Source organism: Crocodylus siamensis, chromosome 2, assembly GCF_052110815.1.
Source record: "Crocodylus siamensis isolate JL-2025a chromosome 2, ASM5211081v1, whole genome shotgun sequence".
NCBI classification, from domain to species: domain Eukaryota; kingdom Metazoa; phylum Chordata; order Crocodylia; family Crocodylidae; genus Crocodylus; species Crocodylus siamensis.
In genome coordinates, this window is record NC_143396.1 from 254,874,321 (window position 1) to 254,896,162 (window position 21,842).

At 43.7% G+C, this 21,842-nt stretch overlaps 2 protein-coding genes across 3 annotated transcripts in view; both read right to left on the minus strand.

Annotated features, from left to right (window-relative positions):
- Positions 1 to 21,842, minus strand: part of NGB (neuroglobin) — a 35,683-nt gene that overhangs the window by 7,217 nt on the left and 6,624 nt on the right. The window contains exons 2-4 of one of the 2 annotated variants that reach the window (XM_090033788.1): positions 3,467 to 6,108; positions 2,510 to 2,617; positions 449 to 560 (exon numbers count right to left, since the gene is read on the minus strand). In XM_090033788.1, coding sequence (XP_089889914.1) covers positions 449 to 560; positions 2,510 to 2,613 — 216 coding nt within the window. In that variant the 5' untranslated portion in view covers positions 2,614 to 2,617; positions 3,467 to 6,108. The remainder of the gene's footprint in view (positions 1 to 448; positions 561 to 2,509; positions 2,618 to 3,466; positions 6,109 to 21,842) is intronic. The other variant, XM_090033789.1, reaches the window with a different exon arrangement.
- The window catches only part of POMT2 (protein O-mannosyltransferase 2), a 49,068-nt gene continuing 44,020 nt past the window's right edge, over positions 16,795 to 21,842 (minus strand). The window contains exons 22-23 of the transcript XR_016440353.1: positions 21,593 to 21,816; positions 16,795 to 17,080 (exon numbers count right to left, since the gene is read on the minus strand). The gene's annotated coding sequence lies outside the window, so the exon portion shown is untranslated. The remainder of the gene's footprint in view (positions 17,081 to 21,592; positions 21,817 to 21,842) is intronic.

A 21,842-nucleotide genomic window follows, 5' to 3' on the forward strand; every position in this document is an offset into this window, starting at 1 on the left:
GGATTGTTGCTTACTGCCTACCTCTCTATCCGAGTTTTATAGCAAGCTATCACTGACATCCAGGTGCTTGAGCTATCCTGATTCTGTGTGTAGCAAGCAGAGGGTTTCAGTGTCCAGTGTAGCCATGTCTGCAATACCCAAGTAGCACTGAAATCGAATAAGAAAACAGTCCTGATTTTCCCAAAGGCCGATCTACCTCTGTTAGAGCATATCAGTTATTGTACATTTGCACAGCACGATCACTCCTCATTTGTGTATGCAAAGCAGTTTGACCCTGATGTAGCTTCACTAACACTCTGGATTGGTATTTCAGAGGAAGAATTGTCTCTATATTATGAAACATTGGACATTAGAGGGACAAGCTCCCTTTGGCAGCATTTACAATGTCTGTCTCTTCCTTTCATGGAACTTCCTCTATGCTGCATCCCCAGGATTTTTCATCCCTTACCTTCCTTATATGATCCAGGAACTCAGGGGAAGAGAGGCATTCTTGCGGGCTGGAAAACTGTCTACAGTTGTACTGGAAGAGGGGCAGGAGGTCAGGATCCAGATCAAACAACCTTCAAGAGAAAGAAGGAAACTTCAAATATTTCACACTTCTCAAATGACAACCATTCCTTAACATTGCCCCCATCTGTCATTCCCCACCCTTCATTCCATCCAGCAGTGACGTTACAAACACAGAGTTCTGAAAGGGAGATTTGCCATGGTCTGGGGGTCATCTGTTTAAAACTGTTTCTGCTACTTTAGCCCAAGTTGCCAGTCCTCACCGCTACAACACTATTCCAGGAGAGAGGTCCGTCCAGTATCAACTCCAGGGCACTGCTGGAATCCTTTGCTTGACTCCATCTTCCCTGAAATCCTAGTTCCTGTCCTAACACTTCCATCTCAACTCTTGCTGTTCCCTGTTTTTTATGGTACTTCCTAATCTCAATTTTCTCTAATTCAGAGGCCAAAATAGTACAGCCAAATGAGATTCCTACTTTCGCAAGCAGGGTCATAAAACTGGAATCCCTCACATTTTTGTTGGCTCCCAATCCAAACCCCTTCTGCCAACTTTTTCACCATAGGACATTGCTTCCCAAAGTTTGGGGCCAATGAACCACTGATCCCCAATGGTTTTTGTAGACCATCATGTGCCCTTACCAAACTTTTGATTATAATGGGAAGGGGGTGATCCATAGATAACTGTCTGTGCCTCCTGAACAACCAGTGATCTATGGATCAGTTTGGGGTCCTTTGGAACATGGCATCTCACCCATTTAATTTGCACACTGGTCCAGCAAGCAAGAAATCAGGAGGATCTGATAGACTGATGCCATCCATGGTAGTCTATGGCAATTCATAAAACCACACAGAGGACGCATCTACACAAAATGCTTTACAGCACAGCAGGCTAATTTGCTGTGCAGTAAAGCATCACCATCTACATTTGCACAGCAATTAGGGCGCAATAGACTAATTTACTGTGCTGCTGGATAGTTCCATCAGATACAAGTGGTATCTGGCAATGCAATAAATTACTGCATTTAAATGTATGTGTAGATGCTGGCATCAGGATTAGTTTACTCTGGCTCAAATCGAGCTGAAGTATTTTTAGTTGCATTAATTGCACTTGTAGATGCACCTAGAGTGATCAGTTTGCAATGGTTCTAGTCTCCTAGGCATCAACATCAGAGAGACTTAACATGAGATTGCAACATCCCTCATCCCTTCACCCAAACTTTTAAATGTCTCCTTAAATAGTTCCTTCCCTTCAGCTCTATTGAGCACAGCTTGTTTTCCAGATATCTGTATTTGCAAGCTGCCTTTTGGCTTCTGCTGTGGAAAAGCCAAGAGCTTCTCACAAACTTTTAGAGCCATAGCTTTTCAAGGACTTTTCAAGAATTTCCCTTCATCCCTCCATTTTTCTGCCACTTAATTGAAGGGTTAATTCAGTGGAAGAGGCAGTACATTTTCAGTTGCACTCCCCCATGCACTATTTCCCCCTCTTTGAGACTGATCCTGTGACAAATAGGAAGCTACTTGGATATACTCCACAGAGCTGAGTGGATGCACAAGGATCAAAGTGGGTTTTAAACAACAGAATTTCCTCTCTGCCAAGAACAAGGGAAATCACTGCAAAGAAATGCACAAAAGTACACACTCCACATACCTTCCCCTCCCCTGCCTTTTAACAAAGTTCTAGATTTAAATGCTACGGAGCTTTTTTGGAGATCTGTTCTCTCTGCTCTGCAAATCACAGCAAATGGACAGAAGGAGCAGGCAGCCGGAGATGATAAGTGATGGAGCCATGAAAAAGAAATCATTTCAGAAGAGAGCGGAAGTGTTTCTTTTCAGAGAACGCAAACCTTCCTTTGCCTTACCCAGGGATGATCGGAGTGGGGGGGAGGGGGTAGAAGAAGAGCTGATAAATACCACAGCAAGCATTGGCACCAGGTTTTTCCTCCTTCTGTCCAAGTTGCCCTGCTACAGAAACTGCCTGTTGCTATAATAGCCCATCACTCACCTGGTAAACAAGATGATGCCATGCTGCAGGGGGTTGCCACTCACTTTCTGCCAGCTTTCTCGTATCAGTGCCCGTTCAGTGCTGGATAATCTTTCACTCTCCATCTTACTTGAAGAAAAGGAGGGAAAAAAAGCATACAGGGAAAGCTTCTGCTTCCTCTGAAAGTAATTGCACTTGCTCACTGACTTACAGGTGTCAGGTCCTGAATTAGTCCAAGCATCTAGGGCCACCAGTGCCTCTGGACCTGGGATCCACACACACACCCCACTTGCTCCTCTGAGTGCCAAGGATGCTCTTCCTTGCACAGTACTCAAGACTTTGTGATCACATCTCTGGGATTCCCAGACAGAGCAAGAACCCTTTTTTCCCCCCTTGATCCTCCCACTCCTCCCTGGGAGCAGTGCAGGTGGGCTTAGAAAGAGCCCCTGTCTGAGCAATCAGATGAAACCCCAGCGCCTTGGGGGAGATCCATGTTGCTTCTTGGTGTCTATAAGAATGATGGGCTGGTCACAGTTGCTTTCTAATCCCCTCTGCTGTTTGGCTACAGCAAGTTTATCAGGGTCTCTGTGCTCTCTTCCCACTGGGCACTAACTGTGCTCCTGATTTGTTCCCTGTCTCACTCCCTGTCACACACAGGCTCAAAGATCTGGAGCTGAAGCTCCTTTCCCTTTATTAGCAGCACTTTCCCAGCTGGCTGTCTCACAGAGCAGCTTCCAGTAGCAACACTTTCACGGATGCTCTTAAAGCGACAGTGTCCCCCCTTTTTCCCCATTTCTTCCAGTGAGCTTTTTAAAGCTGGGTAACAAACAATACTTTTGCACTTTGCTACATTCTCCCATAAGTAAGGAGCCACCACACACCTTCAGTGTCAAATGGCTTAACCCAATTTTGGCTGAAATTTTCCAGTCAGTTCAATTTTACAAATGAAGGAACAGACACAGAAGAAAAACAACTTACCTAAGATCAGGCAGTAAATTAGTGGCAGGACCAAGCTAGAAACCTCACTCTCTCACCCCTGATTTCTACCTGTTTGAGTGCAGGTATATGATATTTTCAACAGTGTCCTCTTGGTCCCAGTCACCCTCACTGACACTCCCAACCTTTTACATCTCTGGGTACAGGTGCAATCTAGGATTTAGACTGTACAAAGGGAACATCATCACATGTTTAATTTAATAGAAGCCAAGCCAATTGTACAAGGCAAAGCATTTAATAATGGATCACAAGGCTTTTGGACTACGTCAAACAAATTCAAAGTGCTCAGGTTCTTTCTACTACTCAGATGAAGTGAAAACTCTCCTTTTCAAATGGCCCAATGATTCAGACAACATCAAGGCAAGCTGGGGGAAGGGAGGACAGAGAGAAACAGAGTGTGTTTTGGGTTAAGAGCTCAGAAGGAAGAAGATTGGAAAAATATGGACAGGTAACAGAATAATCATTTAAGGAAGGATTTTCAAAAGCAACCTAAGTGACTTCTGAGAACAAGTCCTATTGACATCATTGCAATCTTCTTTAAGATAATAGGCATATGGTCTGTTTAAGCCTATAATATCAGCTATATGAGGTTCAGCTGTTCCTGTTAGATAAGAAGGTATTCTGAGGCTACAATGCCTGTACAATACATTTATCATAGGCTATATGTGGTCATAGTCAATGTTGGTGCATCATTTTAAGAGGAAAGTCTGTTCTTTGTCCTCTCCTAGCCTAACATTGGCTTCAGTGGAGTTGGAACTTGGCCTTTAAAGGCTCTTGGAGCCAGCATTACCTTTATGGTTTGCTGTACACCATCACTGCATTAAACCCCACAGCACTATCAGGGACAGAGCTCAGCAACTGCTGCTCCAGATGCACAGGCCCCTGCAATCTCAGCCTAAAGAGAATGCCTCTCTGGTGTTAGCCAGGAAGGATCTGGGTCACTCAGTTGAGCGGTTTCAGGACTGTCCAATAGGAGAGACGGAGCTCACACACTAGCTCAGCTCAGTATTCATGAACTCTGGTCTTCCTGACCACTGGGAATTATAAAGGGAAGTGAAGCAGCTCAGGTTGAAAGAACAGGATATTCCAAAAATCAGCTACGCTCCAGGCTCCTTCAGTCCCTATTAATCTCTTTTTAGCAGTTAAGGGTCATATTCTTTCTGGAATCACCAAGACAAGAAACACAGGATGCTGCCTCATGTTGGCAACATAAAGGTTAACATTTAACTCTTCTGAGTCTCACCAAAATACACTAGAAAGCAGCTGGAGTATTGTATGAGAATCTGCATGAAGTATTCTGCATAGCATTTACTTTGATGCTATAAGCGTGTGGAGACTGTATTGTTAGCAGAACTTGGGGAAACATTGCCAATTTTCTTCTACCCTAATTTGCCTCTGCTCTAATGAAAAAGGAGAACCTGGTTGTAAACTAGAGGCACTTTGGCAGCACCTACCAGAGGAGAGTAAGGCACTTAGTGGTAGAGAGGGAAGAAGGAAATTTATAGGATTTTAACAGGAGGCAGATACATACCAGACTAGATATTTTCCTAGCCACATTTCAGGTGGACTGAAAACTGGGTGTTAAGAGGAAGCAGAAAAAAGGATTTTATAATAGACAAGGTGAGTACCTTTTTGAATAGACAGGGAAGAAGGAAGCTGGAATGCTGCAAGGGAAAGATAGGGAAAGATAGGTAAAATGTGGGGAGATTTGATAGGTTTTGCTGGAGTCTGTTAGTATCAGGGATGTCACCATTGGCACATGAGCAAGCACCATGTCAGGGAGGCTCCTTACTAACAATCTGGCCAATTTCTTCCCAGACAGATGATCATATGCAGATTCATCAGTTGCAAACTAAGCAATGATGCAAAGGTCATGGAATGAGAAGCAAAGCAACTTGCCATAGACTCCCCGTGCAACTGCCCAATGCAGCATAAAAGGAGAGTGCCTGGAATCACACAGAGCACTTACAGCATTTTCTCTATGCAGACAAAAGCCAAAATAAACAACAACTAATGGCTACATATAAACCACTGAGCATATTCAGCCTCTTCTCTCACATGCCTACATTGGACCACTCATCTGAGATGAAGGGCAGTGCTCAGGACATATTCTAGTGGGAGATCCACCAGACCAGCTGGGACTAGCTGCCCCCTACTTACTTGGTGGCAGGCTCAGGAGAGAGGCCAAGGCTCAGCATAATTTAACCTTCCCCTTAGTGATGGCCCCTCCAAGGTTGTGTCCCTGCCACTACCCAAGTTATATCTGTGCTATAGGAGTAACAAAGAATGCCAGACTTTAGCACTGCCACACTGGCATCTTCCAGCAGTACATTTACTTCCTGTTTTAATTAAAAAGCAAATTCTCTCTCCACAAGAGAAACCAAACCCCAGGTTAAAAAATGAACCTGCAAAAAGGTTGAAGTTGGAGGGAGCTCAAGGAGAAACATTTGAAACCAGGAAATAATGCATATTCCTCCAATTGCCGGGAGTGAGGGCTCAAGAGGAGTTTGAAATGGCATGGCTCTCACCTGCAGATAAAGCAGCCTCTCCTGCACAGCTATTCCATTGTCAGAGGAGCTCCTTCTGCTGCCACAGTGCTGAGGTGCTGACAGCATGCTGAGGGGCTGAGGAAGGTTTTAATAAAAAACTACATTGTACTTTTCATTCAGATGCTCAGTGAGCCTTCCAGCACAGAGAACCATGAACCTAGGTAGATATTCGGAAAAACTCTCTCCCTAGGAGGGTAGTAAAGCACTAGAACAGGTTATCTGGAGAGGTTGAGAAATCTCCATCCTTGGAGGTTTTTAAGACCTGGCTGGACAGGGCTTTGACTGGGATGATATAGTTGAGAATGCTTCTGCTTGGACTAGACGACCTCCTGAGGTCCCTTCCAACCCTCATTTTCTATGAAAACACGAAAGGAGCCATCATGCTGGCCAACAACACTATGTAGGTACAGCTGTCCTGCCCCTGTGATCTCATCTCCCCCAGCCCCCATAGCTCCATTTTCTCAGAGCTCAGCCTGGCTGTATTATCTGCTTGGGTGCTGCAGTACATCAGATGGGCTTGTTTAGGGGCAAAGAGATGTCCAGCTGAGACTAGCTCCTACCACATTTCAGCAGTGAACAGAGGTAGGAAAGGGATTTTCCAGTGAATCCCTGTGGTCTGCATAGAGCAGTATGATGGACAGCAAAACCATCTAATTTTTAGACAAAGTAGCCAAACCCCTTCAAAACGATAGAAATACTTTGCATGTCAACAGCCCCATAGATTGCCTCTACTTGCATGACAGAGAAACAAGCAGAGAGTTGGGACAGTGACTTGCCCACAGTTACAGAGTGAGGTTTGCATCAGAACTAGGACTAAACCCATAAATGTTGACATTTGGTCCTGTGCTCAGATCACCTTCTTCCTCATTCAGGCACTGCGTTTTCCTGGCCTTGGGGCCAATTCTGTTTGCTCGATATGCTGTGACAGCTTGAGTTCTCATCTTTGTTGCTGCACTTTCCAAGTAATGAAAACAAATCCCCCCCTTCAGAGTCTTTTTTCATTTCAAATTCATCTTCTGCAGGTCCTCATGAATAACCAAACTCCTCCAGGCTCTCAGTTCACCTCAGAGTTTACTTCCTGGGCTAGACTCATTTTTTCTCTGCAGTCTGTCTGTGTTATAAACTAAACACCATGACTGCTTCCCTCCATCCTCAGGTAGAAACACAGCTTATGAAATGTTTCGGCTTCTCATCTCTGCTCCCCCCTCAGGCCATATGTGCCACAGCTCAGTAGCAAAGCAAATTGCAAATGCAGTTGCATAACAAGTGAAAGAGATGTAGTGGTGAATAATTGCACACACAAATGGTAAGTGCAATAGCTTCAGACTTTTCTGCCTACCACTGTGCCCTTGGGGAGCAGGATGGCAGTGCTGCCAGCCCTGAAGATTTAAGCCACAGCATGGGGATTAAAAGCAGAGAAAAGAAGAAAATGTGTTGTCTTTAGCTGCTCAATATCCAAGGGTTCTTCCTGTAGCTCACAGGGCCTTGATGAGATGAGAGGCTTGTATAAACAACTGAGAAAGACCCGAGGGCGACAGTGCGTGACCCATCTGCAGAATCCAACCGGGACCGCATGGGGAGCTGTCAAGTTCTTTTCTGAAGCACCAGGACAGCAGCTGTCTGCCCACTTCAGTCCTATCTGTAAATGCCAGATAACAAATAGCAAGCTTTACCCACATCATTATTCACCTCATGCTTGTTCTATCACAGCAATAATCTCCCCTGCCATTAGACCATGGCCACCTTTTTAAGCCTTTCTAGCTAGAAACAGAATTCCGACTCTTGAGGATTTCCACTGCTTACACCAGGGCAAAATATGGCTTTTATGGACCAGCTGCTGCTGAAAGGTACCATCTCAGTCAGTTCTCTGTCCACAGAAAATTGATGATTTTTTTTTCTTATACATCTCTCAAAGGAGCCCCTTCAATAGTTTCTCTTCTAGACTCTACTCATTTTAGAAGACCATTAATGCCTCTATTTGAAGTCTTCATTGATTGTCTTTCCTCTAATCCAGGCTTTGTCTTTATCCTCATCTTTCGCCGTTGTTGCTGAACTTGATACCAGGGTACTCAACATATGCAGCAGATGCATTTCAGGAACCTGGCTTTACCTATCAAAAAATGTCTTTTGTAACTAAGTGTCCTTTCCTTGAGTACAGCTCAATACTGAGCCATTTGTTTTCTAACACAAAAATTGAAGTGTTGCATCTAGATATCGGATTTCCCTTCACTGCTTTGGTCCTTCCCCACTTTGCCCGTTTCAACAAGTTGCAATTCCCAGTGTCTTCAAAAATCACACTCTGCATATTGGCAAGGAAATGTGGGAAGCAAAAGGCAGAAGCATTTGATAAATATTTCTAGTCTGGATCTGGAAAGGACCAGTCTGAGGTGTGTACTACATGTGGCACCTATGCCAAAACAGGCCCTGTGCACTAGATCTGGGAAACAGGGCCAGTTTATGAGCCCAGTCCGGACCATCTCCACATCCAGTGTGAGGGGCCAGTCCAACAAAGATGCCACATGCAGTGCGTACCCAAGACCAGCCCTGTGAACCATTTACAGCAAGTGCAGGCTGCAGCCCAGCATAGCAAGCAGTACATGGGGCCAATTTGGGGCATACACTACATGCAGCACCCATGCAGACCAGCCTTGCATGCTGTATCTGGCATGGTCAGCTCATCTGTGGCCCCAGTCCAGACCAACTACAGATCCAGCATGCAGTGCCAGTCCAACACAGGCACCACATTCATCCCCAGAGCATCCCTGCACCATGTGTGGCCACGCCAGATGGGCTTCACACATTGGATCCAGCACAGTGGGGCAGTGCCAGCAAATGCTGTATGCAGCAGGCAACACTGCAAAGCAGATGATACAGCTCCACAAGCTAGATCAGACCTCTGGTTTGCATCTCTGACACCCCTGCATTAGCTTGATAGCAAACTTGGGCAAAGCATGGAAAAAAATCTAAGTACTCACAACTGAAGGATGGGAATTTAAAAATGCCAACAAACGCGGAGTCTGGAAAACAGGCCTGGTCAGACACTCTCAGTTCCATTTTTATGGAAGGACAAGTTTGTTCAGCTTCTTAACTCTTTTACCTCCCACATCTCACAAGCTTGTAAATTTGTGTGATGTTTCCTGCCCCCTCTCCCCACACACCCCAGTACTGTCTGCATTAATCACCTTCTGATGGGAACGCTTCATTGTCATTCAGTTACAGGAGATCCTACAGATGCCAGAGTATCAAGAACCATTCTACTAGGTTCTTTACAGATGGCTCAAGTCTATTTGTCTAATATTAACTATCCTAATTCCCCCTTTACAGTCTCTAAGAACCAACTCTCCCAACTTCAGTCACTTATCTCATTCGTATCTAGGACACTGGAAAAGTCTCAGCCATTTCCAGGCCTGAAGCCTTTGCTGCCCTCCTGCGCTTTGGAATTCTGTAACAAACTTCTACTTTCAATATTATTCTACATATAAAAGAATATGGTGAATCCCAGCCTCAATTCCAAACACAAATAAGAATTATCAAAATATTACTTGCCCGATTCAACCTATTTCTAAAGCTTAGTTGTTTCAGCACAAAGTTAAGATATTGGATGGGATTGGATATTTCTGACACTATTTTTCTCTTTTCATCAAAATTAAACTTTGCCAAGCCTGAAAACTGCCATACTGGATCAGATCAAGCTAATACCAGATGCTTCAGAGAAGATGAAAGCACCCTGCAGTAGGCAGCTGCAGATCTTACCCTCAACTGTAGCAAGATTTAGTTAGCTATGTTAGCCTGAAGTCAGAAAGAAGGGAAAGCAGGGTTACACTTTAAAGACTAACTCATTCTTTTTAAAACACATTATGTCTGGGTGACTCCGTGTGCTGTTTGTTAGTTCTGCAGATCCAGTGTTGATTTCTTCCTATTTGCTTTATAGAACACTGATAAGGTGTTTCCTTAATTTCTCAGAGTGAAACACAGCACACTTGAGCAAGTTTCCTACATAGATTGATTGCAGTCCATTTGGCTGAGTGCAGTGCCATCTATGAGTAGAGAGAGGTGGTTAGCCATGTTAGTCTGAAGCCAGGCAGAAACCAGGGAATGGGGGCAATTTAGGGTAGCTTTACACATGATCTGGGGAGGAGGCACGAGCTCCAAGAGCAAGTCTAATTAAAGTGCCTGCAGTCAAGTATATTCAGCATCCTGCACTTCAAAATGGCAGCAGGGGCACTTTAACTAAAGCTCGTTCAACACAAGTACATGAGATGTGGAAGCAGGTGCAGTGCACTAATTAGAATGCTCCAGCCAACTTGATTAATTAAGTCTGCTCCCATGTGGTGTAATTACAGTGTAAGCAGCGTCCCCACACATCTACAGGTACCCTTACAGCTCAACTCACTAGCACTCTGCCCTGATTTCACCCCTAGCAATTTGAACAATGACTTAAATCCTGCAAGTACGATATTCTTAATATCCCTGCCAAATTGTTTGTTAGCAAATTATCATCTCTTTGGGCATTTTTTATAATCACTGGAAGTGCTCAGTCCCTTTTTGAATTTTACTATATTCTTCATCTCAGTGGTTTTCTGTGGCAATGACTACTGAGATCTTCTTACCATTGAGATCTTATCCAAATTGTTTTTATTCATTTTTAAATGTGTTTTTTCTTATGTGCATGTCTGTAAGAGCATGAACACTAAGTACTCATGAATATTAGTTTGGCATAGAGTGCAAGCTAGAACAGACAACAGTAATATACAAGCTTGTCCCACCCAAATGTACTCCTGCACCTCAGCCCTTGCAGTGTTACACCTCTTGAAACAATGGTAATAGGATTTTTGTATCTAGAATGTCACATTTGCTTAATTAAAGATAAAGAAAACAACCGTATGTGAAAAGAAAACCCTATTAGTTAATTTAGGTATTAAAACACGTTCATCAAAAACTTCCCAGCTCTTTTTTGGAAGCTGACTGCTCAAAAAACTACCAAATTTACTCAAATCTAAGATTACCCTGAATTTAAGATGATCCCCCAATAATTGTATTCTATATGTGGAAAATATACAAGTTGGTTATAATTTCCTAGGTACAAAATCTAATTATCAGAGGTCTGCCTTGACTGTGTCTGCCCCCCCCACCCCCAGTACTACAAGGACAAATGTAGCTGACAGGGTCAGGTGGTTCCCTTGCCCTCTGCTCCCCTCCATGGGTACCTACATGTTCAGCACATTCAGAATTGCAGCATTTTACCTTTTCTTACAAAGTGCAGTAAGTTGCAGCACAGGTATATAAACACTTTTTGAGCTCCATTCTTTTACCTACTTATACATAGTACAAACTATTTTTGATATATGAAACACTGCCAAAGCCAAAAGGCTCTGGAGTTGTCATGTTGTACACTGGGCCAGGCCCCAGTAGAGGCAACAGTTTTTCAAGCCATGATGACCTCATAGCCCAGCACTGCTCTGTATGCCTGTACTCCAGATATTCCCCACAAAGGATCCGTGTGCTAATTAGCACCCTGTTCTCGATCGGAACTGGGTGTTATCACAAGTCCTGGAACCCTCAAAAATGTATATGCAGATGAAGCGCAGGGCCACTTGGTCCAGCTCCACCCCATGGTGGATGGGGCTACCCCAGTCATGTGTGACAGGCTGAGCGAGAGGGCAACAGAACCTCTCATCTACAAAGACACTTGGTGATGTTTTCCAGATACATAAAGCTGATGAAAAGCAAGAATCATTAGAAATGGGAGAGAAAATTGTTGTTCAGCTGTGGGAGTAAAGAACTTCAAATGTATTAAGCGTAGTGGTTCACCATGAGTTGAAGTAGTCAGCACTGAGGGGACTGAGTGCAATGAGCACTATGTCTTATTTAGATGCGCTGCACCAACTTGTCTTTGTGGTAGGCTCCCATCAACATTGAAAACCTGATCAATGCTTTACAGGTAGACAAAGGGATTGAAAGAGTTTCGGGGTGCAAGAAGCAGAGGAGGAGGACCCAAAGTTCAAAACAATGGCAGTAGTGGTAAGTAAGCATGAGGTGGAAAAGTAGGTGAAGAGCAGAAATAAAGATCTGGAGATAGATGTAGAGTAGATGAAGGTGAAGACAGGAGAAAAGAAGGGGGAGCAATGATGGAGGCAGCAATGATGAGACTGACGATATCAGAAGACAGACAGGAGCAGAGTGGGGCGGGAGACAGCAGGAGCAGCAGGACAAGGTATGTTGTGCAAGAAGTAGAGGATGGCAAGAGCATGATAGCATGCCAGCCCACCAAGAGTGGCATGGCAGGAAAACACAGGAGAGGCACAGAGAGAAGCTAGAGAGGAGCAGAGGCTGCAGATAAAGGCAACTTTAACTAGTGATGGCAGGCAAATGGGATTGATAATGAAAATATATAATTTCCTGGAAAAAGTACTGTTTGAAATTTTGAAGGTACAGGTGGAGCATCTCACCAGCCTGATTGCTCTCTTGAACCAGAAGACTTGGGAACTGACTTACTTGGATGAAGAATGGTATAAGAACTTCTGAAGAAATAAGCAGAGGAATGTGGGAGGGAGGAAGAAAGAGGAACAAAGTTCATAACAGGGGAAAACTCAAGAGAAAAAGTGATTACTGTTCAAACATATATGGATTTACTAGAGGCAGCAGACATAGACAGACAGATGGAAAAGTATGTCCAAAGGGTATTGTTGGTGGAGAAAGTAGGGACAAATATGGTATTCCCCCAGGCCAAACTTGACCACCTGTGTCTGTCAATGCCATTGCCAGCCATCTTTTATGGCAACAGCCCCCCCATAACAACAAGGATGTTGAGTAAAGAATATGTGAAGAAATGGCATCATTTCTGTCAAAATGTTCAGAACCAAGATGCTCCACAAGCCTTTTCACCAACAGAACTTGACTCTATGCTGTGCAAATTAAAATCTGGCACAGCAACTAGCTATGACAGCATACACCCAGAGTTTCTGATACATCTCAGTCCTCAAGCTTGTAACTGGCTTCTATTCTTCTTCAACTGTATTATGCATGAAGGATGAATTCCATCAGCATGGCATCAAGCAAAAATCATTGGCCTACCCAAACCTGGCAAAGACCCACAATCAGCAGCAAGCTACGAAACAATCTCCCTCCTGAGTGTCTCCTATAAGACACTTGAGAGATTAGTTCTGCAATATATTTTTCCTGTAATTGATTCTGCCCTAAGACCAGACCAAGCTGGATTCTGCTGTGGCCAGAGCACTTGCAATCAAGTTTTAGCTTTAACCACCTTCACTGAAAATGGCTTTCAGAAAAACCTGAAGACTGATGTTGTCTTCCTTGATTTAAAAGCAGCATATGACACTGTCTGCCACACTGGTCTTCTGCTGAAAATATCAGGGATTCTGCCACATTGGGCTACTCGTCTAGTCAAATTATCACTATGTGGTCAACGCTTTACGAGTCCACCTGGCCAATAGAACTAGTTCCGAGAGACCTCAAACCAATGCTCCACCCCCCACCCTCAGGGATCATACTGGTGCCTTTCCTCTTCAACCATTAATGACTTGCCTGCGACCAGCCTACAGAAATACATTTATGCTGATGACAGTGCTTTTCCTACCCAAGCTCATGACTTTTTAAATATGGAACTAGGCAGACAAGTTCCACATCTTTGGGTAGATGTGATATCTTTTATTAGACCAACTAAATTGTAGGAAAAATTGTTCTTTGCAAGCTTTTGGGTACAAACACCCTCCTTCAGACATAGTGAGAGTCTGTTGGTGTTTTGTGCGCTCCCCTGGGTAGAATACAAGCCAAAATGCAAAATGCAGGTCTGTGAAAATGCAAATACATGGCAGTGAGGATCAGAGGGAATGGTAGACAACAGGTGTGAGGCAGGTAGGTGGGGGGACAGAAAGGGGAATGTTGAACTGGTGATAGAACGTAGCTAGTAAAATCTGGACAGGTTACCTGGGCTATCAAATGGCAGGCAGGTTATAATGTACCATAAATCCAATGTCTATATTTCGTCTGTGTTTTTTGTATCCAGTAGATTTATGAAGTATGGTTCGTAGGCTCATCTATGAAACTCACACTTGATGGAGACACGAGACTGATGTCAGAGTACTGCCTAAAATGGTGCCTCAAACCAAATATCTCAAAGAATTTCTCAAGTGTTTTCCATCTGCATAATGCAAGCACTAATCATGAATTCGCAATCTCCTTAAATGGTCAGCCTCTCAAATTCAAAGCCCACCCACCAGTTTATCTTGGAGTCACCCTCGACTGGACCTTAACTTATAAATCATAAATCATTCAGAAACTTGTTTTAAAAAAATCAAAACAAGGAACAACCTACTTCCAAACTTGCAGGCTCCACGTGGGGTGCCAATGCCTCCATGCTACATTCATCTGCTCTTGCACTGTGTTATTCAGTTTCAGAACATCATGCCCCTGTATGAGCTCATTTATCACATAGCAAGCTAGTGGACATGCAACTGCACACTACAATGTGTCTTGTCTCAGGCACATTGCATCCCACTCCACTTCCAGGGTTACCAGTCCTCAGCAACATTGCTCCCCTTCATCTCTGCCACACAAATGAGGAAGTAAACTTACTTGCTAGACTCAGTCATAATCCTACACTGCTGGTGCATTAGGACATATTCCACCCGCGAATAGCTCAGCTCCCCTCAAGACATCCAATATGATCCACTCTTTCAAAACCTTGTGACTTTTCCTTATTTACTTGATGGGATGAAGAATGGTCAGCACAAGCACCAATGAATCACCACATCAACTTATGAATCTATGAATCATCTCTGACCCTACAGTTAGTCAACCAAGATTTAACTGGCCATGTTGGTATTGGGCACTTCCTAACTGGTTTTCAAACAGAACAGGGTCACTGTGCCTCAAACCTATACCAATGGGGCCTTTGCAATGACAACAAATGTCCTTGTGGACAAGTTCAAACCATGTCCGACATTGTTGACTCATGTCCATTTACTATGCTACCTGGTGGACCTTTAAGTTCTTCATGCTGGTGATGACATTACCTTAAAATGTCTGAAACAATATGCAGAAAGCACATAGACTAAATAAATATGGTATCTGGACAGGGTCTTGGAGGGTATGAGTAGTGCTACAAGCAGACGAGTGTAACCCAGGTGGGATGCTGAACCTCCTGTCAGTGACCCAGATCAGGGCATACCAGGGTTTTATAGTGTACCACAGGCAACAAAAACAGTGCAGCAAGTGCAGAAAAGTGGGGAACCTGTCTGTACACTGTCCTCTCACAATGTACTGCAGATGTGAAAGGATGGACCTTAGAGTTGTCCCAGGAGGCCCTGAATGCACTATTTGTAAGGGAGAGGGACACTTGTATCATAGGTGCCCCAACGCCTCTTCAAGTATAGTCAAACCCCCTGAGGAACAGCAAAACCTGGAGAAGGAAAGTGGAGAAGAGGAAGGGTTGGACACAGGTAGAAAGAATGGAGGGCAAAAAAAAGAGGAAGGGAACAAAATTTCTGTGATTGAGGCCATGCAGGAGGAAATGGAAGGGAAGGTGTGAACAGAGAACAAGTCAGACATGAAGGTGAGGGTAGGGAAGAAAGACACGCCCTGCAGACAACATTAGTGGAGATGAAGCAAGAGAAAGAACCAGAGGGAGAGGCTGGAAAAAGAAAGACAACACAGAAGCTGAAGAGTAGGAAAAAGAAACCGGACAATGAGGGAGGTGAGTTGGAGGAAGAGCCAAGAGTAGTTTCCTGCCACTAACGCCTCTGGGCTCCAGCCCAGAACAGAGACAAGAAGGCAGGAAGCTGCAGGGAAATGGGAATATGCAAGCCTTCCTAAATGCCAGAGCAATCTAGCAGCCTGCAAAGGCTACAGGAATGCAATTAAGGGAGCTGAAGGAGGAGTCGACCTCCTTGAGTAGTGTGGCACAGACAAACCTTAAAGAGACAAACACACTCAGCTCAAAGCAAGCTCAGGTAACCCTTAAAGGGACAGACATATTAAAACAAGCATAAATAGTAAGGCTGTGCGAAATTTCGCCGGCCATTTCATTTCAACACTGTTTCAACTCATTTCGAGGTCAAAACAGCAAAATCAAAGCAAAACAAATGGCATCGAAATAGCCTCGAAACAAAACAAGGCTACTCGAAATGTTTCGAAAGTCGAAATGTTTCAACCATAGCTCTGGGGATAGGAAGTCAGTCCAGCCGGGCTGACTCCCCGCCCTTGGCACGATCTAGCATGGGGGGGATGGGAAGTCAACCCAGCTGGGCTGAATTTCCCCAGCCTGATCATGGGACTGGGGTTGGGAACTTGATCCAGCTGGGCTGAGTTCCTTTCCCCAGCCTGATGGTCGGGGAAAATGTCAAAACAGTGTCAAAACAGTGTCAAAACAGCCTCACTGTTTCAACTAAACGAAACAGTGAGGCTGTTTCAAGTTGAAATAAAATTCAAAACAAAACACTGTTCCATCCAGACCTCAAAACTGAAGTTGGAACAGAACGGTGCTGTTTCGCACAGCCCTAATAAATAGCACTGACAATAGTTTTGCTTCACAGGCAGAGTACAGGCAGTCCTTGGACTTACAGCACAATTGCTCCTAAAAACAGCACCTTAAGTCGAAACATTACAACTCAGAACCAATTTTCTCTTAAGAAACAATATTATAAATGTGGGACTGGTTCCTGAACCAAGGCCTGATACCCTATTTTCACCAAAAATACCCCAGAATTTTGTACTTGGTCAATTATAGATGAGTAACATAGCTACAATAATATATTTATATTGTAAATAGCAATCATATTGATTTGGAAGGACTTCTTTGAGGTGACTTTGCTGGACTTCTTGAAGGGCTCTTGGTTGGACTTTTTGACGGTTTCTGGCTGGAGTCTTCTCAGGAGTCTTGGCTGCAGGTTTTTCTGGAGTCTTGTCTGCTTTCTTAAAGAAAGTATCCAAGGAAGTCTGGATAGATGTTCTCCAGGGAGATGGGTGACACAGCAAACTTGTTCGCTGCCAGGGCGTCACATCAAATTGTAAAGTTGTAAAGTTGAAACTGAGGTCAGAAAATTGAAACAGGGTGTCAATTTATAAATGTTGTAAGTATGAAACATTGTAACTCAAAATGTTGTAAGTCGAGGACTGCCTGTATCTTAACAGAAAAAAGATGGGAACAGATTGAACCAGCGTTGAATCAAACAAGGGCAGACAATCTGCCTACCACAATGTGATATACCAGGGAGAAAGATTATAAACGCTGAGAGAGAAGGTGAAGAGGGGGACCATCTTGGTGATCAGGGACAAAGCAGCAGGGGTAGTAATAAGTTGAGAGCAAAGCAGGTAGAAGCAGTCATCAGTGGCAGACTGCAGTGAATGATACTATCAGTTGGGCAAACACAATTAGAAATTTTCAATATATATGCACGACTGGGGAGGAAGGGAAAGAATGTGCAAAGCTAGCAGTTTACATGGTTGAAGGGAGACCACGCATAATAGCGGGAGATTTCAACTGTATAATCAAAGTGGGTGACAGAACTGGGAAAGAAGGAAATGGAGCTTTAGAGAGCTCATCCAGACTGTTAACAAATATAATAAGAGTCACTTAAAGATGTGTGGTCAGGGGAGAAAGTTTTCACTAGAACAGACCCCAGTAGAAAGAAACAGTTAAGAATTTACTTTGTGTTTATATCAAAAGAAATAGAGATAAGGAAGAAAAAAAAAGACATGTGGTTTTTAGTGATCACCAGATGCTGAACGTGGAAATGAGTCTTGGTAAGAGCCCCATGAGAGGGAAGGGACTGTGGAAGTTAAACGTGTGACTGTTACAAGATGAAGAGAAATGTCAAGCGTACACCAGACAGTATGAGGGGTGCGAACACCATAGAAATATTTCAGCAGTACCAATGGTGGATGATGGTAAAGAAGAGGACAGGAGAAGTCTTCATGAAAAAAGGCTGAAGATGTGCAGGGAAAAGAAAAAAGAGCCAAGAGAGCTACAAAGAAAGATGCAGAAGCTGCTAAAGGAAGCTGAAGAAGGAAGATAGGCATGAGAAGAGCTAGAAGAAAGAAGGCAAAAGTTAGAAACCTAGTTCAAAAGAAAGACAAGAGAGAAAATGTTCTTAGCACAAGCACCTTGGGTGGGACAAAACAAAGGTAGTCCTAATATTTTTCAGCCAGAGTGAAGGCAGCAAAATGAAAGCTTAAAGTGGTGTGGGAAGAACGTAGTGCCTGTGTGAAAAAGCAGGATGCAATGAGAAAATTTCACAAGCTATACCAGAAGGAAACAGACAGGAAGAAGATGAAGGATTTCTTGGAAGAGAAAGTAGAGGAGGAGGAGGAAGCAAAGAAGATGGAAGAAAAGAAAAGTAAGTGGAGAAGTGTTTAAAAACCTTTAAGAGAGGGAAATCACAAGGAGCAGATGGATTTCATGAGAAGTTTTGGGCATGGGTAGAGAAGGATATAGTCAAAGTTTTGAGGAAAGTGTGGGAACAGGAGAGGCAGGGAAAGATTTTACAAAAAGCATTGTGATCTTACTCTTCAAAGAAGGGGAGAAGAAACTCCTAAAAAAAACTGGAGACCAATTATGCTCCTTAATTTGGACAATAGCCAAGATGCTGGCTTTGAGGATGAGAAGAAACTTCCAGAAGATAATATATGAAGACCACGTATGCGCAGTACCAGGTAGAAGAATCTCCAAAATGATCCATGTGATCAGAGATACACTGTCCCACATCCAAGACAGGAAAACAAACTCAATTATAGCAAACCTAGATGTAGAAAAAGCATATGCCAGAGTGGATCGTGATTACATATTTGAGGTGCTAGAAAAAAATGGGGTTCCCAGAGAAATTTATATGTTGGATAAGGTTACTGTATAGAGAAGTGGAGAGTCAAAACCAAAGTACCTAAGTAGGACCTTTAAAATCTATACAGGGGTGAGACAAGGGTGCTCCCTGTCACCACTACCATTTGTGTGTGGCATGGAACTATTAGCACAAAGAATAAGAAAAGACAAGGTCATAAGCAGAGTAAAGATACCAGGAGGAGGAGGTAAAATATATACTATACATTACGGCTGTGTGAAACTTTGCCAGTTGTTTTGTTTTGATGCCGCTTCGACTTGTTTTGAGCTCAAAACAGCAAAATTGAAATGAAAGGAAGGGCTTCAAAACAAAACAAGACCAGTCAATACAGTTTGAAAGTTTCGAAACATTTCGAATTTTGAAGCAGCCAGCCAGGTGGTCGGAGACAGGGGAGAGCCAAGGCTGTGCTCCCAGTGGCTCTGCAGCCCCATGTGGCTCAGCCTGCCAAGTGGTGGGAAGCGCAGCCCTGGCTCTCCCTGCCTCCCACTGCTGGACTGTGCTCTGTGGGGCTGGCAGAGCCAATTGGAGCACAGCACCAGCTCTGCCCGCTTCCTGTTGCCAGGCTGTGCTCCAATCGGCTCCACCAGCCCAATGGAGCTCAGTCCAGCGGTGGAAGGCGGGCACAACTGGCGCCTCCTGCCACAGGGCTGAATTCTACAGGGCTGAGTTCCCAGTCCCTCACAGTGCTGGGGAACTCAGCCAGGCTGGAGGAAGTGCCCCTGCATCAATCTCCTTGAAACTTGGCAGGCTTCATGCCCTCAGAAGGGGCTGCCATCCCTGCAAGTTTCATTGGAATCAGGCAAGAAATGACAAAGGTATAAGCTGTTTCATGCTTCCCCATTATAGCCCATGGGCGAAACGTTGAAATAGTGAAACAGTTTCGACAAAAAGGAACAGAACAGCGCTTTCAAAACAAAACAAAACTCAAAATAAAACACTGTTCCATCGAAATGTCAAAACAGAAGTCGAAGCTGAATGCTGCTGTTTTGCACAGCCCTACTACACATGGATGATATAAAATGTAGTAGTTAGAGACAGATGGAGAGGGTGCTAACACATACATCAGAGTATTGGAGAAGCAATGGGGGATAAAATAAATAGATCAGAAAGCACCAGAATGAGAGTGGGGAACTGGAGGAACTTGGAGAAGTTGAGCCTTCAAATAAGAGAGAGAAAAATCAGAGTGCTAAGGAACCCAATGAACACTGAAAGGAAAGTTAACACAATGTAGGAAAGGTGAAAGCAAGGCTACAGCAAATACTTTGGTTCTAGTCCAGAAGAACACTGTCCTTTGCAGAAAAGTGGTGGCATTTAAGGCTCTACTACTGCTGTTTATTCTATACAGAGGGATTATATTCCCACCAATGTGGTGGCAAAAAACAACAGTACAGAGGGAAATATGTATGTTCTTCTGGTATGCAAAGAGAAAGGTTGGCTACAGCTGAACTGTTCAAAGTAGGAGAGATGGGGTCTGCCATACTTGGGAAACTATATCTATGCAAAATATGTAACCATGATATACAAAGTGGTAACAAAGGGAGAGAGAAAAACAGGGCATATCACCCAATTTCACACACCTGCAATTTTAAGGAAATGTGAATTATAGCAGATCTCTTTGAAGAGTCCATGATCATGGACTGATTCATTACAGCAGGATAGAAGGACTCATGCAGACATATAAAATAGGCAAGGTAGGGCTGAAGGTCCTAAAGGATAGTAAGAAATTGATGAAAGCAGTAAGGGAGACAGACAGGATGGCACTAGCAAGAAACTTCACAGAAGGACAAGTGAAGGTGTGGGGAGAGTGGTGGCATGTAAACAATTAACAGGCAAACATGCTGACCTGGCATGGATGGTTGTAAGAAAAACCTTGCTGGTGAGAGAACCACAACACAGGTGGGGCTCGACAAGCTCATCAAGGTGCCCAAGGGAGAGGTGAGAAGAAGGTGAGGAGAAGAAACAGTGGGACGTGTTTTGGGAGAGTACATATGCAATGGTATGGGAAAGGGCCTGCTGCTTTCTGCATGTCACCAAAATTAACCCATCCTCAGCATGGGAGATGGTACTCTACAGCCTCATACCAAAGGGATCAAAAGAAACACTATTAAGGACTTTATTAGCATGTGTTAAAACTTGTTTATGGAATGTAAGAAACCTCTGGGTATCAGCTGTCATTGAAAGACTGCCCGAGGCTGGGGCTGCATGAACTGAAGTATTACATTGATAAGGGACAAGGAAGAGCTTGCAGAGGAAGAGGCAGAGAAGAACTGGAGGAAAAAAGACTGGACACACTTGTTTCACTAAACCAAGAGAGTCCAAATTGGAGGGGTGTATCTTTTACAGACATGCTCAGTGTGGGCTGCACTCAATCAACTTCACAGTTGATTTCCATTATTGAACGTATACTGCTTCCGGCAGCACCTTAATAATAGACAATATATTTAAGGAGGAGGTTTTCTTATATGTGAACATAAGATGAGGGGTTTTTCCCCTGTGCCGACTGGGGAAAAACCTCATCTTATATTTGAGTAAATATGGTAACCGATATTCCTTGAACTTAGAACATTCATTGAAGGAAAAATGGGATGATTCTCTCTGAATATTACCAATGTTTTAATCTACGCTTCATTACATTCCACTACAGTCTATCCATAAAATGAACTACCTTAATTTTTCTCCCACACTCCCTCAACTTAGTCATATACCTTAAGCCTTGGTTTGCTGAACAGCTTCTCATAGGTTCCCATGTTTTGTTTTAATGAAGCACTTTGCTATTCTGAATATCTTCAGCCATTGCATCCTGCATCTTCATCTGCAATCAAGGCTCAATGATCCCATTTTTCCCACCTGAGATGACCTTTCTCCAAATCCTGATATACAGTGTCACAGATGGACTCAAGCATTAACATCCACTGTCTTTAGGAACTAGCTAAACAGGAGAGAAGAACAGATTAC